The sequence below is a fragment of the Anopheles merus genome, chromosome 2R (assembly GCF_017562075.2).
Source record: "Anopheles merus strain MAF chromosome 2R, AmerM5.1, whole genome shotgun sequence".
Taxonomy (NCBI): domain Eukaryota; kingdom Metazoa; phylum Arthropoda; class Insecta; order Diptera; family Culicidae; genus Anopheles; species Anopheles merus.
In genome coordinates this window covers 37,371,136-37,383,746 of record NC_054082.1, presented here as the reverse complement: position 1 = coordinate 37,383,746, position 12,611 = coordinate 37,371,136, and the positions used below count along the sequence as shown (strand labels likewise).

Genomic DNA, 12,611 nt, shown 5'->3' with positions numbered 1-12,611 from the left:
GTTTGCGGTTGACAAAATCAGCCAACAGCTCTACCTCAAACGCCGCAACGAATAAGAGCATTCCGTTTGTAAGTATTTGGTTTCTTCATTCTGTTACCTCGGTCCCTTCTTTCACATCGAAATTCCACCCAATTGCTTCGTTTACATTAAAACTTTGAAAATTGTTCCATACCCCGTGTGAAAAGGCGAGACTGGGTGTGCATGGATGGTGTTGCCTTCGCTTCCCATCTGGCTCCGCAGGTTCGTTCGTGTACCTAGCGTGGCCATGAACTCTCGCTTTTACCCTTCCTACCAGCTATCAGGGAGTAGCATGTGTTGCAGTACTGCTCGAGGGCACAAAGCAGAACACATTTGAATCCATTTCGAAGGCCATTGGGAAGAGAGCTCGAACAACTGCCCTTAAAGATTGTTACCCTTACCCAGAACCCTGCGCACGGCAAATGGTTCGCGCGATGAGCCAGCTGTGAAAAGAACGGTGCTGAAATTGATTTCCGAATGAGAGAAGAAAAAAACATTTCATCATAAAATAAACAGCTCATCTGTAAACTGCATCATCCCTGCCCTGCATGTTTTGTGTCCTTTGGTTTCAGCTAGTTTCCTTTTTTGCGCTCCTTCACTAGGCAAAATTCCAAAACGACGTTTGACAATGGCGTGCGAAAGACCGTTGCGTATTCTGAAGGGCATTTTGCGACAAATTGTTGTGACCTTCATGGTAAGGGAGAAAGAGAGCTAGTGAGAGCGCGAACGAGAGGGAGAGAGAGAGCTTTTGGCAAAAAAACCTTCGTTTTCTGTTTGCACTGATAGACACTTCTTGCTAAAATTAACCTTCGCTCGTGGCGGCCTATGGCAACAACGTTTGTGAAACACACACACAGAGCACGCCATGGAACGTATAAAAATAATAAAACAACGGAAACTGTATCGCGCGAGACCGGCAGGTCATCGTCGTCTTTAACATATCGGCGCGATGGTCGGTAAGTGGTCACCTTCAGCAGCACCAGCACCAGCAGACCCCAGCAGAGAGCGGGTGAACGAGGGTCATGGCATTAAATAAAAAAGGCCAGCTCTCCAAAACACACAGAGGAAAAGAGAGGCAAACCAAACCAGACAAGGATATTCTGAGGACAAATGGCACACCGATGCGCGATTGGAAATCGAAGCTCGTCCTTCGTCTGCAATCTCGCGCGATCGAGAGAGTCAAGGTTAGCGTCGCCCGCGTAAAGTGCGTACTTGAAAATATGCTTCTTCCTTCTCGAAACAGGTGTCAACAGCATTAATTGAAATACACACATCATACAGGCCACTGTCTGCGAAGGGGCTAGCATAAACTAACAGCTTGTTTCACAGCGATTATTGAGTAATTACAATACTTTAGAGAGGAAACCATCCATCGATCAGCGACTGAAAAATAGATCATTAAAATCACTCTCGGGATAAACACACCGAAGTGTTTAGGAATCATTTGTCCGTTTCTTCATCCTTCCTGAAGGTCGTTATCGTTCGTTATGGAAGTCTATGCATTCATGTATTTGTCTGCATTTGGGGCTCTAATCGTTATTTAATGAAGGTCAAATTTGGTTTGGCAATGGCAGCGGAGAGTGGGGAAAAAATGGACATTATTATCGAATCGCTAATCAATCACACAGCCCAGAAGATGGATGCGTGATGGAGCGAACGAAATTCATCGGTGGGTTTTTTGCAATAAAGTACCAAAAAAAAAAAGAAACTCGAGTGATAATTTCCTTTTTCTGGCCACATTAAGATAGGACGTGACATGGGAGGGCTTTGCGATATGAATCATTGAGATACGTTTTATTTTTAGACCACGGTCTTGCACTAACGATCGAAATCTTGTTAGAATTCTGCTCTACCCAGCATGATTGATATCGTTTCGGCTTCAAAAGGCGTTAGAAAAACGAAGAATCATTTCACACTCTGTACTGTTTCGAGATACCTTCTCGCACATGAAACAGAGAACCCGAGCAACGGAAAGATGCAACACGAAAGAGCTCCACAAATGGCACATATAGCTTCACAAGGACCAAAGGAAGGTTGACTGTGTCGACTGGGGGAGAGGAACAAAGCTCTCGTCTTTGGTGTTGCGGTATAACGCTTGCAATCATTATAAAGCCAAGACCAAACCTCGTCCAGCCAAAGCACTGAAGCCGAAGCCACGGCAGCCATCGGAGAAGCTCGGGACTGCTGGCTCTGGACCCGGACGGCGTGGTTCAAGAACCTTTCGGCCTTGAAAGTGTCGACCGATCTTCCCGAGGCAAGCAGCAGTAGCACACATAAACTCGCCACTCTCCCTCGCTCCGCAGTACACTTTACTCGCTCTCTTTATATCAGCCCACCACCAGATGTCGCCCCACCCAGCCTGCTCCTTCTAACTAAACCGACTTGATTGTGCTTCTTCCACCGGGTGCCAACCAACAGAACAAGACACGGAAAGGCGGCAAAACTCGCGGAGGCGAGTCCCACATCTTCTGCTCTTCTGAAGGGAGACGACACCAAAGGCAAGAGAGCCGCGAACTCAATTATCTCGTTCGCGTTACATTCCTATTGGATTTTCTTTCGGTCTTGCCTTCTGCCGCCAGTCGTTTGAAGAAGAAAAGTCTCGCTATCTCTCTCTCTTCTTCTCTCTACCTCATCGCCCACTGCTGCATAAATAACGATCCGGAAACAGCATTACTAGCAACACTCTTATCCTCAGTAGAGGGTTTTCATCACACAGCAATAAAGATTATGGAGGCACGGACACGAAGAAGCTCATATCAAACTCATTTAAGATATGATTATGGATGATAGCATTTCTTCTGCTACAGGAAACCTGGCCAATTGTACTGAATGTTTGAGGCAAAGGCAACAACGTTTTGCTCCAGGTACGAACATATTCAATGTATGATTTGTCCCTTTTTTTCTCCTCAAATATGATAAGTAAAAGATTTTGTATAAGGAACAAGAATTTCTTCGATTTTATAAACTTCATCAGTAGAGGTTTGCACCACAATTCCCATTGAATCAGAGATGCGTGAGAGAGACGCGGATATGAAATCGGAAGAGAGACCAGTCATCATCGTAGCGTCGTCCCGGCAATAGTTCAACGAATTACCTTGAGCAGCAGCAGCAGCAGCAGTCGTCGACTTGTATTCGAACCGCGAAAACAGAAGAAAGGTGAACAAGTAGTGCAACGAGCGCGGCAGCAACGCCAGCAGCAGCGTATAATAGTGCGGCAAGGAACTGAATGTTTCACTATAGGAGTTAGTTGGCCAGTTGAAGGGCACACCCGGCACTGCACCCCCCCACACGTCCCCACATCAGAGTGCCCTCTTTTGTGCCCCCTCGCCTTTCCCTTCCCAACAAAACGTACTGAAAGAATATAAAAGCAAAGTGCAGCACCACATACAGCGAGATGATCCCGGCTCGATCCCAAGGGAACAACCCCGACACAAAATGGACCAAAGCATAACACAGTGAAAAAGCGACACAGACACACACGCCGGGTGGATCATTTGGGACGACGAACTCTCATCATGCGTCACGGTACAAACAGAACACGACCCCACGGATCGAGAACATAACACATACGTGTACCACAATAGGCGGCACCAGCAATTGGACAGGAGGGGCTGATGGAAGGAAAAGAAGGATACACCGTCGTCAGACCGTCGGAGAAGGAAACGATTCGAAACGGGCAAATGGAAAATACACCTTCAATCGAGCAGAAACGGCGACCAACCAAACCCTTGCCGCCGTGGAAAGCAATGCCTCGTTCCACCCCTCCTCTTCGTGTGTCGGATGGAAGTTATGTATCGCCGAAAGAGGGGAAGCGAGGGCGAGAAAATGACGAGCATAGCTGCTTATAACATACGAGAACCTCATTTTTGCTGAGCATTCTCGAAAAGCGTGAAGAAACCGTGTTCCGTGATGCCCTTCTTGCACACACCGACGGGACCGGGGAATGTGCTCTACAAATAGAACACCAAAAAAGCAATAGCCACACACGGTGATGATCTTCTACTCTTCGGTATCGATGGGATATAGAGGCACTCCTCCCTCTCCACCCTTTCGCCACGAGCACACACATATTGGTCGTCCCGTCGTCTTGCAGCGAAAGACGTTGAACTACTTTCTTTCCCTTTCCTGTCGCTTCACGAGCGTAAGGTTCGCCGTTTCGGTGTGGTTTGATGTGTGGTTGGGGATGGTGGTGGCGGTGTTGGTGACTAGTTTCCATGGAGCAAAAACAATTGAAGCTAGTTGGCACTGTGTGTCAGGTGTGAAATTGCTTTCTATATTTTAAAAAGCTCTCTGGTTTGCCTGTGAGTTCGTTGCTTTGGATGGTAGGTCGGCTTTGGCTCTTTGCAAAGGGGAACCAATTTTCCTAAAGCCTGCATATTTAATAAAAATGATAGCAGCGGAACACAAGTCAAAGAAACACGGGGAAGATAAGTCATTAACATCACATACCGCGCCTCATTTCCGGTTCTATTGCGTACTTTTGCACTACAGTAGAGCGTTCAATGTAAACCCTCCTCTAGTCTAATTTCAACTTGCCTTTTCAAGTCCATTTCTAGCCCACTAGGGGCCATCATTTGGTGCTCTGTTGGAAGAGTGTAACGATCCTATTAAAAGAAGGGGTCCCCTGAATTGGTCTGGACGCGCTACCACCACCCTCGATGAAGAGTGTACACACACACATAATTTATGCTGCTCGCATGAAACATACTGCCGTACACCACACCCACCTCCCCCCTGAGTTACTGATCGGTTCGCTCCGCCGGTCGTTGTCATTGTCGCACAAGGGGTCATTGCTCGTGTAATGGAGCAGAGAGTAGCAGAGCCCCAACACATTAGAGTGGCACCCAAGTGGAATAGTTAGGGAAACAAACTAGCCGATAAAAGCCAGCCAGAGCGGAGGAATTATTGGGATGGGAGCGGAAGAATTATTTTATATTAAAACGCTTCCATTTCCATTTTCGTGTGCAAGTTAGCACGAATTTAACAGGTTTAAGCAGTATCATTACGCGCTTTGCCGCTCTGAACATCGAAGCACCTTGGAGCATGTGTGCCTCTCCTCTGCTCTATCGCATACAGCTCACAAAGAGGAGGGGAGACGTCACGACGAAGCACGCAAAATACGCAGACAAATAATTATTCCAATCAGTTCGATATATCTGCCGGCAAAAGAAACCAGCCGCGCCGCATCGCACACACCACTGCAGAACAACAATTTGGGGGGGAAAGAGCATGCCAGGGTATAAACGGTTTTCTGTCTGTGGCTTCCTTCCCAGTGCTTGCGGTCTTTCGCTCCCGCTCTCTCTCTCTCTCTCTTTCTCACACAACCCTCAAGCTCGTTTTAAGACGTCCGAACACCGTCGTCGTTCCGCGCTCGTAATGCTTTTTCAGGGTCCTTCCGCAACGCAGAAGTTGAACGTTCTGCTTGAGAAGGCCCACGGGCACCCGTGTGTCTGTGTGGGTTTGTGAGTGTATCGCCGTGTGTTTGGTTTGCTGTGCTGCAAAACTATAGAGCTCAAGGTGTGCGCGCTCAACGAACGGAAGACTCCTTGGGCTCGGTGGCGACAGCGGCGTAGGGAGTTCAACAATGATGTGGCGATGATTCTGTTTCTCGCTCAAGAGGGACGTACGATCGGTTCAGGGAGAAAGGGAAGGTCGTTAGTCTGAAGGCAATGGCGGAAAAAAGTGTAAAACACACGTGCAGAAAAGGAAGACACGTTTCTGGGGAGCTTTTATGCTGGAATTGCAAAATGAATTCGAAGCGTGTGTGCCCTCATGATGCCCCAAAAAAAAACACATGTCGAGATTGCATTCAGCATTAAGGAGTTGTGCTGTTGCCAGCACAAAGATCTCATTGTAATATCAAGTAAGGATATGTTGAACTAACCTGAGTGTAACACCAGTTTTCCGCCACCGGTGTGTTGACTTCCGGCAGCGGGGGTGAAGGAACCCTACTGTTTGCCATGGTGCTACTGGACGAGTGCAGGTTCGATGTAACTCTAGCAGTTTGACCTGCCGGACAGTCACTAACTACCGGCAATCTGGAAAAAAACAGAAAACAGAGAATAGGGCATGAAATAAAAAGGCAAACACATCCGATACGGGCGATGAACTGTGATATCAATTTAGTTGTTCAAAGTTTAGTAGTGCGGGCGCGACCTTTGACAGTACCTCACAGTGTAATAGCTAAGCCAGTTCGTCTCCTCGGAAGTCATCTGACCAGCGACGCAAGCAACACCACCGGAACCGGAACCGAACCCGACATGTGAAAATTCCCTTCGCACCAAATGCACTAAAGCGTTGTGGTGGTGGTGATGGTGGCGATACTGGTGACGAACGTCTCTGCTATGGAGGGTTCCGCTTTTCTCTGGTAAGTGTCAAACACGAAATGCGGCTTTTCTACGGTGAGGTGAAATCGAAACACCCTTTGTCTCGGGGAGCCGGGGGGGGTTTCTGTTTTAACCTTTCGGATTTTAGCTCCAAATCTTTCACTCGACGTCACACACCGTCATTGTATTCCAATTGGGTGAAAATGGTGCTTTCTTCAACACATACACAACAACGTACGCACACACGGGACAACCTTTTTGTTTCGCCTGGTTTGAATTTTAGATGCACTACCTATATTTCACACTAGCTTTTGAGCAACATCAAACAACAGCCGCGTATACTACTGCTTCACGGCGCAAATGTGAGAAACAGCTAAAGAAAAATGGCAAGGAAAATTCTTAATTAGAGCACGAAAGCGTAATTGACAAGCAATGGCTACTTTGTCACTTCCTACTTTTCAACGTGTCGTGTCGTCCACCACACCACTAACTTGTTCAGTAAAGTTTAGGAACTGCACCATTTTTTTGATGGGAACAAAGTAAGCCATTAGCCAACCACTAACACCGTCTCAGGTATGAACACTATGGCACCCCACATACAGGATATGCACAGATTGAACACACATATCACCGGCTGACCGACCACAGAATTGCCACAGGAAGAACGTTTTTCCTCCATCGGCAAGGTGGTGCAGCGTTCACTCATTCTTGTTCACATACACATTGCATTCGTTTGAAATTCATGATCCATTGTTGAGTGTATGAGCCGCGCACACTTGTTCTATGTGCATCTCGGTTTGCTATCGATAACGATAAGATGCGCACACCTCCTTTGCGTGGATACAATTACAACCAAATTAGTATTACGCTCCTTAGCATGTGTAATCATACATGCAAGCACACTCACTTCACATCTGCTTTCTACACTCGTACTTCCTATTGCCGTGTCCCTTTTTAATCCTCTTCATCTCGCTGTCTCACTTTTTGGACCATAGAATCGTTCGTAATCTTGTCACAAAAAAAGTTCAATATATGCCATCTGTCCGTCTTGAGAGTCACTCTCATTTAAAAGTTCTCCTTGATCCTTTAGGGGTTTTAGGATGTTTCCCCCGACGACGAGGTTTGTATAAAACATACAGCTGCACCTACACAAGCGCACTGTTTCTTCCCCATCCACACACACAGAGTGTTAGGTATGGCGTAACATTTGTGAAAGATGCATTCAATTTGATAAACCCACAACCACACTGTAGCCTCCGTCTGGCAGAAATGAGTTATGTATGTCAGAAGAAAAAAAACACATCGAAAGGTGAGCTTTTGATTGAAAATCCTATTTGCTCATTTATCATTTGTCAGTCCATTCATGTTCTCTTTCTTACGTATTATTTGTCTCTTTTACTCTCTCTCTCTCTTGTTCGCTTGCCGAATGAGCATTACTTTTTTTCTGCAGGCACTTTTCGTTCGGGAAAAACATCCCACTCAGGACAAAACCATGCAGCGCGTGTGCAATAAGAAGAACGAAGGAAATGCCAATCGAAGGACCATTATTTAAAAGTACGTGGCATAAAGGAACCCTTCACAGCCCGCACACACTACCTTCACCCTCTTCCTGGGGAAAGGCACGAACTCTGAACTTCTCCGAAATGAGTTCTGCCCGTGCGAGCCCAGACTGCGCACAGAAAAGAAAATTGAAGAATGATCTCACATCAATTGCTAGAATAGGAACTGCTGGGCGGAAAAAAACATAATCGCGTGATACAAATTTGTATAGCAAAATCGTTTTATTCCTCATAAGTACATTTAAAGCACACACACACACACACACACACACACACACACACACACACACACACACACACACACACACACACACACACATACACACACACACACACACACACACACACACACACACACACACACACACACACACACACACACACATGCTTGCCGTCTGCCACACGGCAATTTTCAAGGTTCAAGTAATTTGTATAGAATTCAGCGTAATTCTCTCACAACAAAGCCACTCGATTCTCGGGAACTCAATCGTGCTCACGGCTCGAGTTCACGTTTCACAATCGAGTAGAGCGAGACGGTGGGAAGGAAAGAGCAAGCGCGATACCGTGAGCACACGCGCGAGCTAGAGAGAGAGAGAGCGCTCGGTTGAGAAAGAGATAGATGGTCCCCAACACACAGTCAAAGTACGGGAGGGGAAAAACTGTACATTTCCCATACAAAGCAAGCAAAAAGGGGAACAACCACACTGTCGTTGTGTAGAGGTGTCCTTAAAATGCGAGCAAAACCAAAAGATTTGCACCACGGGGTTTTTCTTATGTCGTATGCACACACACACACATATATATATATATATACACCAAACACACATGCTCAAAGCACTGAGGGGGCCAACCGCAACCATCCTTTTATAAACACACCACTTGGACGAACGGCTGTGTGGTCGAGCAAGGGCGATGTAACCGTACACAAAATGGTTTCTCTAGCGATGTCACTGTGAAGGAAGCGGTCACAAAACTGGGCAACCAGTTTGACGTTTCCTCTTCGCACCACACAACGGACAGAGAGCGAGGACGGTGATTAAAACGGGGTTACACATAGGGTTGTATGTTTGCCTCGGTTGCCACGCACCGGGACCAGCAGCAGTAGCATCTCCTGATTGTTATTCATTGGATTATCCAACAAAGCAATCGCCGTTGGCCGAACACACCGAGAGATATGCGAGTGAACACACACACGCATATGGCTGTATTAGAACGAGCAGCACACACAGAAAGACACCGAGGGCTCTTCTTTCACACGATGTGCACACAGTGTCATCTTTTCACTGTTGCTGTTGTTGTTCTGTTCTTTGCACTTTGCTACACACGTAAGGGATTTATGTAAGCCAACGTTAAAACGCCACTTAGTTACACCACATACGCTCCATTCTGGAATAAAGAATCACCTTTTTTGAGCACACACACTCACACACACGCCCGCTGTTCTTCGACCAAGCAAAAGCTGGAATGCGCGGGAAGGGGAATGGCGGCGAAACGAAAGCCGAGCGAACGAACCGAAAAATGGACACGGACAGGCGGACAAGTCGCAGCCACACTGACCGTCGTCGAAAAGCGATACGCACACGCTCGTTAACAGCTTGCGAATGAGAACCCAGCGCCAGCGAACGCGCTCGCGGACCCAACCTCAACCCATCCGTGCTGCGCTGTACGTGCGAGCGAGTGAGCGAGCGTGCGAACAAGCGAGTGCGCACGCTTGCAGATGTTGCTCAGAGAGAGAGAGAGAGAGAGAGAGCGAAAGAAAGAGAAAGAGAGAGAGAGAGAAAGAGAGCTCGACTGTGGCAGATTACTCAGTAGAGAGATCCTGCTACCCGAACCGCAGCAACAACGGGGTTTCGTTCTGTTCTTTGGCATTTTTCAAATGTTGTACGCGCATTTGAAGGTGTGTGCGTGTTAGAAATTCCACGTTTTACTACTACCTATTACTACGGGGCACTATTATTAATGCTCTAGCTGTTATCATGCTTGGAGCACGGTGGTGCTGCTTGCTGCCTGCTGCCTTCTCACTCGCTCAACCAGGCGCACTTCCTTCTGGTCGCGGTATCATGGTCGGCACCGTGGCGCGCTGTGTACGGTTTGTGCGCTCTTGAACTCTCGCCGAGGCTCATCTGTTCCGCAGTGTTGCCATCTCGCGGGTCGGCCATCTCGCCGTCGAGCCGAATGTCGTGGCGCACGTTGAACCTCCGTCAACTGCCATTTACTGTATCGTTTTTTTTTCTTCGTTCATTACATTATTTCGAGGAGAACCAGCATCGGCCGAGACAAGTTTCCTGAGGGTTACGTATGGTTGCGGTTTTTTTGTTGGTTGCTCCGTCCGTCCAAAAGAAAATGTCTGAAATTTTCGACTGCGGGCCATCCTTCGGCATTGTCAGCTATCGCACAAAGGATCAAAGTTGGCCGTAGAGAGCAGCTGTTGTAAGAATTTGGTTTTTGCCTGCTTGGTAGAGTGAACAGCAATTCGGTTTTGCTATTCCAAACATTTTTAGATAGCGTAGTTGTTAAACAGATAACCAGACAAGATTAACGTTCAGTTAACCATGCTATCACAACACAACCAAGGATGAACCATAATTCCGAAATGCCATTGACCTGTTGTTTAGCATGTGACGCGTCTCACTCCAAGCAACCCCCGATTTTCATGGCAAACGTTACCTGTGACCTTGGATTACGACACACGGTCCATAAACCCATTAATGGTCGGTACCATGCGACCACTAAATCAAACACTGCTCCACATTGCACTCACACACTCTCGTGCCTTCGCCGTCGTTTCGCTGTGACCGTCCCTAGCTCCCGAACGCGTAAATAAATTACATTCTAATAACTTTCCGATACGCTACACTCCAGAAGGTTGGCATATTTTCCAGCGTAACAGCCCCCGGGGATCAAAGTGTCACCCACACGGCACTCGGGGAAGAATGGACCCTTGTTTGTGGTTTGTGTGCGTGTTTGCTGCGGGGCACGGGGAAGGTTAATGTTTGGACAACTTCTCCGCCTGTATTGTTCTAAGGTCGTTCAGTAACAGTTCACGACTTTATCTATCAGCAGAGCCCCACGCAGACCGTACAGACAGAGATGAAAGATGAGAACGGTAGGCAAAGCCCGTGAAAAAAATGTGTATTACGTGAGCGGGGTGATCCTCCGCAGCAGCAAGGAAGCAAAATTCGACCGATGATGATGACGGCCATGTTGATCATTTACTAGATGTACCTGCAAAAGTTGTTCGACTGTCAACCGTAAACCTTGTGCCGAACAGTAAATAGGGTTCGATTTGATTGTTGTTCCATTAAACAAAAAAAGAGAACTCCATCCCCTCTCTCCCTTCCTCATGCACTTCTGAAGGGATGAGGTCAATGTTGTAAATTCTGTTCAATTACCATGCAAACGTCAGACGGAACAGCACACCCTATTCTCATTTCATCTCGTTTGCGCCTTATCCCGGAGAGCGCAACACCACTCGAAAACCGTTCGATCGAATGCGAGCGGGACGGCACCCGGCCGGTGATGCGGCGGTGCGAGCGAGACCCAGTACGGAACCTAACGCTGAAGGACGGAAGTGAACGAGAACACGAGAGCACACACCTTGGAAAATGCGATCGCTCTTCAATATTACAGCAACAAAGCCACAACAACAAAAACGCTGTTGCTCCCACGAGAGAGAGAGAGAGAGAACGAACGAACGAAAGAACTCATCGTGCAGGGCAACTCGCGAGAGTGAGTGCTGCACTGCCCATCGAAAAATGCGTGCGAAAGAGCAAGCGACTGCTAACAAGTGGATCGAAGGCTGCTGCTGCTGGTTGGCATGGCGATGACGTTGGAAGTGTCAGCGAACGACGAACCTTGGGGATAAGGGCAGCGAACGACCCGTACTGTGAAACGGCAACGGCACGGGAACGGCACAGGAGGAGGACAGCAAGCTGACATCATGAGCACATACATATCTGCGCGCTGGCAATTCACCTCCCTCCCCCCTCCCCAGCCGCTCGCCCACAATCCTCCTAACGGTGGCGAAACGTTCGATTTATATTCTTCTGTCTGCTACCAGCGAGCATGTGTGTGCGTTCGCTCTAAGCTAAAAACGCCAAAGCCCCTCTCCACCATGAAACGGTACAGCGAGTGCGAGAGTGCAAAAATCCAGCAATTGATAAGACACACCCCCGTTCGCCTACCCCTAATAACAATATGGCGTGACAGCTTCCTTCACCGCTCCGCTGCTGCCCCTGTTTTCAGCCATCCCAGTAGCTGCTGGGGAGACGACCTTCGGGGAGCTAAATTCGGTACGCTTGGACCCCCCCCCCCCCCCCTCCCAACCACCACTAGCAACGAATTCGACCATTAAACCAAGCTAGACAAACCGTTTCTTGTTCATTCTTGTAGGAAAACAGTTGGGTGCGAGTGAACTTCCATAGGACACTGCGTGTGTGTGACCCCCCCTCGCTACATCACGGTGCGTAGACACCACGTGTATGATTGTCCGTTTGCTTGTGTGTTTGTGTATATTACGGTTACATGCATATGGCGCACTCAGGGTCATCTCTAGTTGTTCTTTTTTCTTCGTTTCCTTTATCACTGCTGTTCCTGTGCTGATGAAACTTGTTATGGATCTGCGACAACAATCATCGTCTAATATACATACTCACACGCACGAGCCTGTTTTTCTAGGAGGGTGAAGAGGGGCAACTGGGAGTAGGGC

The 12,611-nt window shown here is 47.8% G+C and overlaps 1 protein-coding gene across 4 annotated transcripts in view; it reads right to left on the bottom strand.

Annotated features, from left to right (window-relative positions):
* Positions 1-12,611, bottom strand: part of LOC121589628 (protein roadkill) — a 71,022-nt gene that overhangs the window by 15,072 nt on the left and 43,339 nt on the right. For 2 of the 4 annotated variants that reach the window (XM_041908698.1, XM_041908700.1), the window contains exons 1-3: positions 9,307-9,512; positions 6,187-6,717; positions 5,903-6,056 (exon numbers count right to left, since the gene is read on the bottom strand). In XM_041908698.1, coding sequence (XP_041764632.1) covers positions 5,903-6,056; positions 6,187-6,230 — 198 coding nt within the window. In that variant the 5' untranslated portion in view covers positions 6,231-6,717; positions 9,307-9,512. Of the gene's footprint in view, positions 1-5,902; positions 6,057-6,186; positions 6,718-9,306; positions 9,513-12,611 lie in introns of those variants that run through there. The other 2 variants (XM_041908699.1, XM_041908701.1) reach the window with 2 other exon arrangements.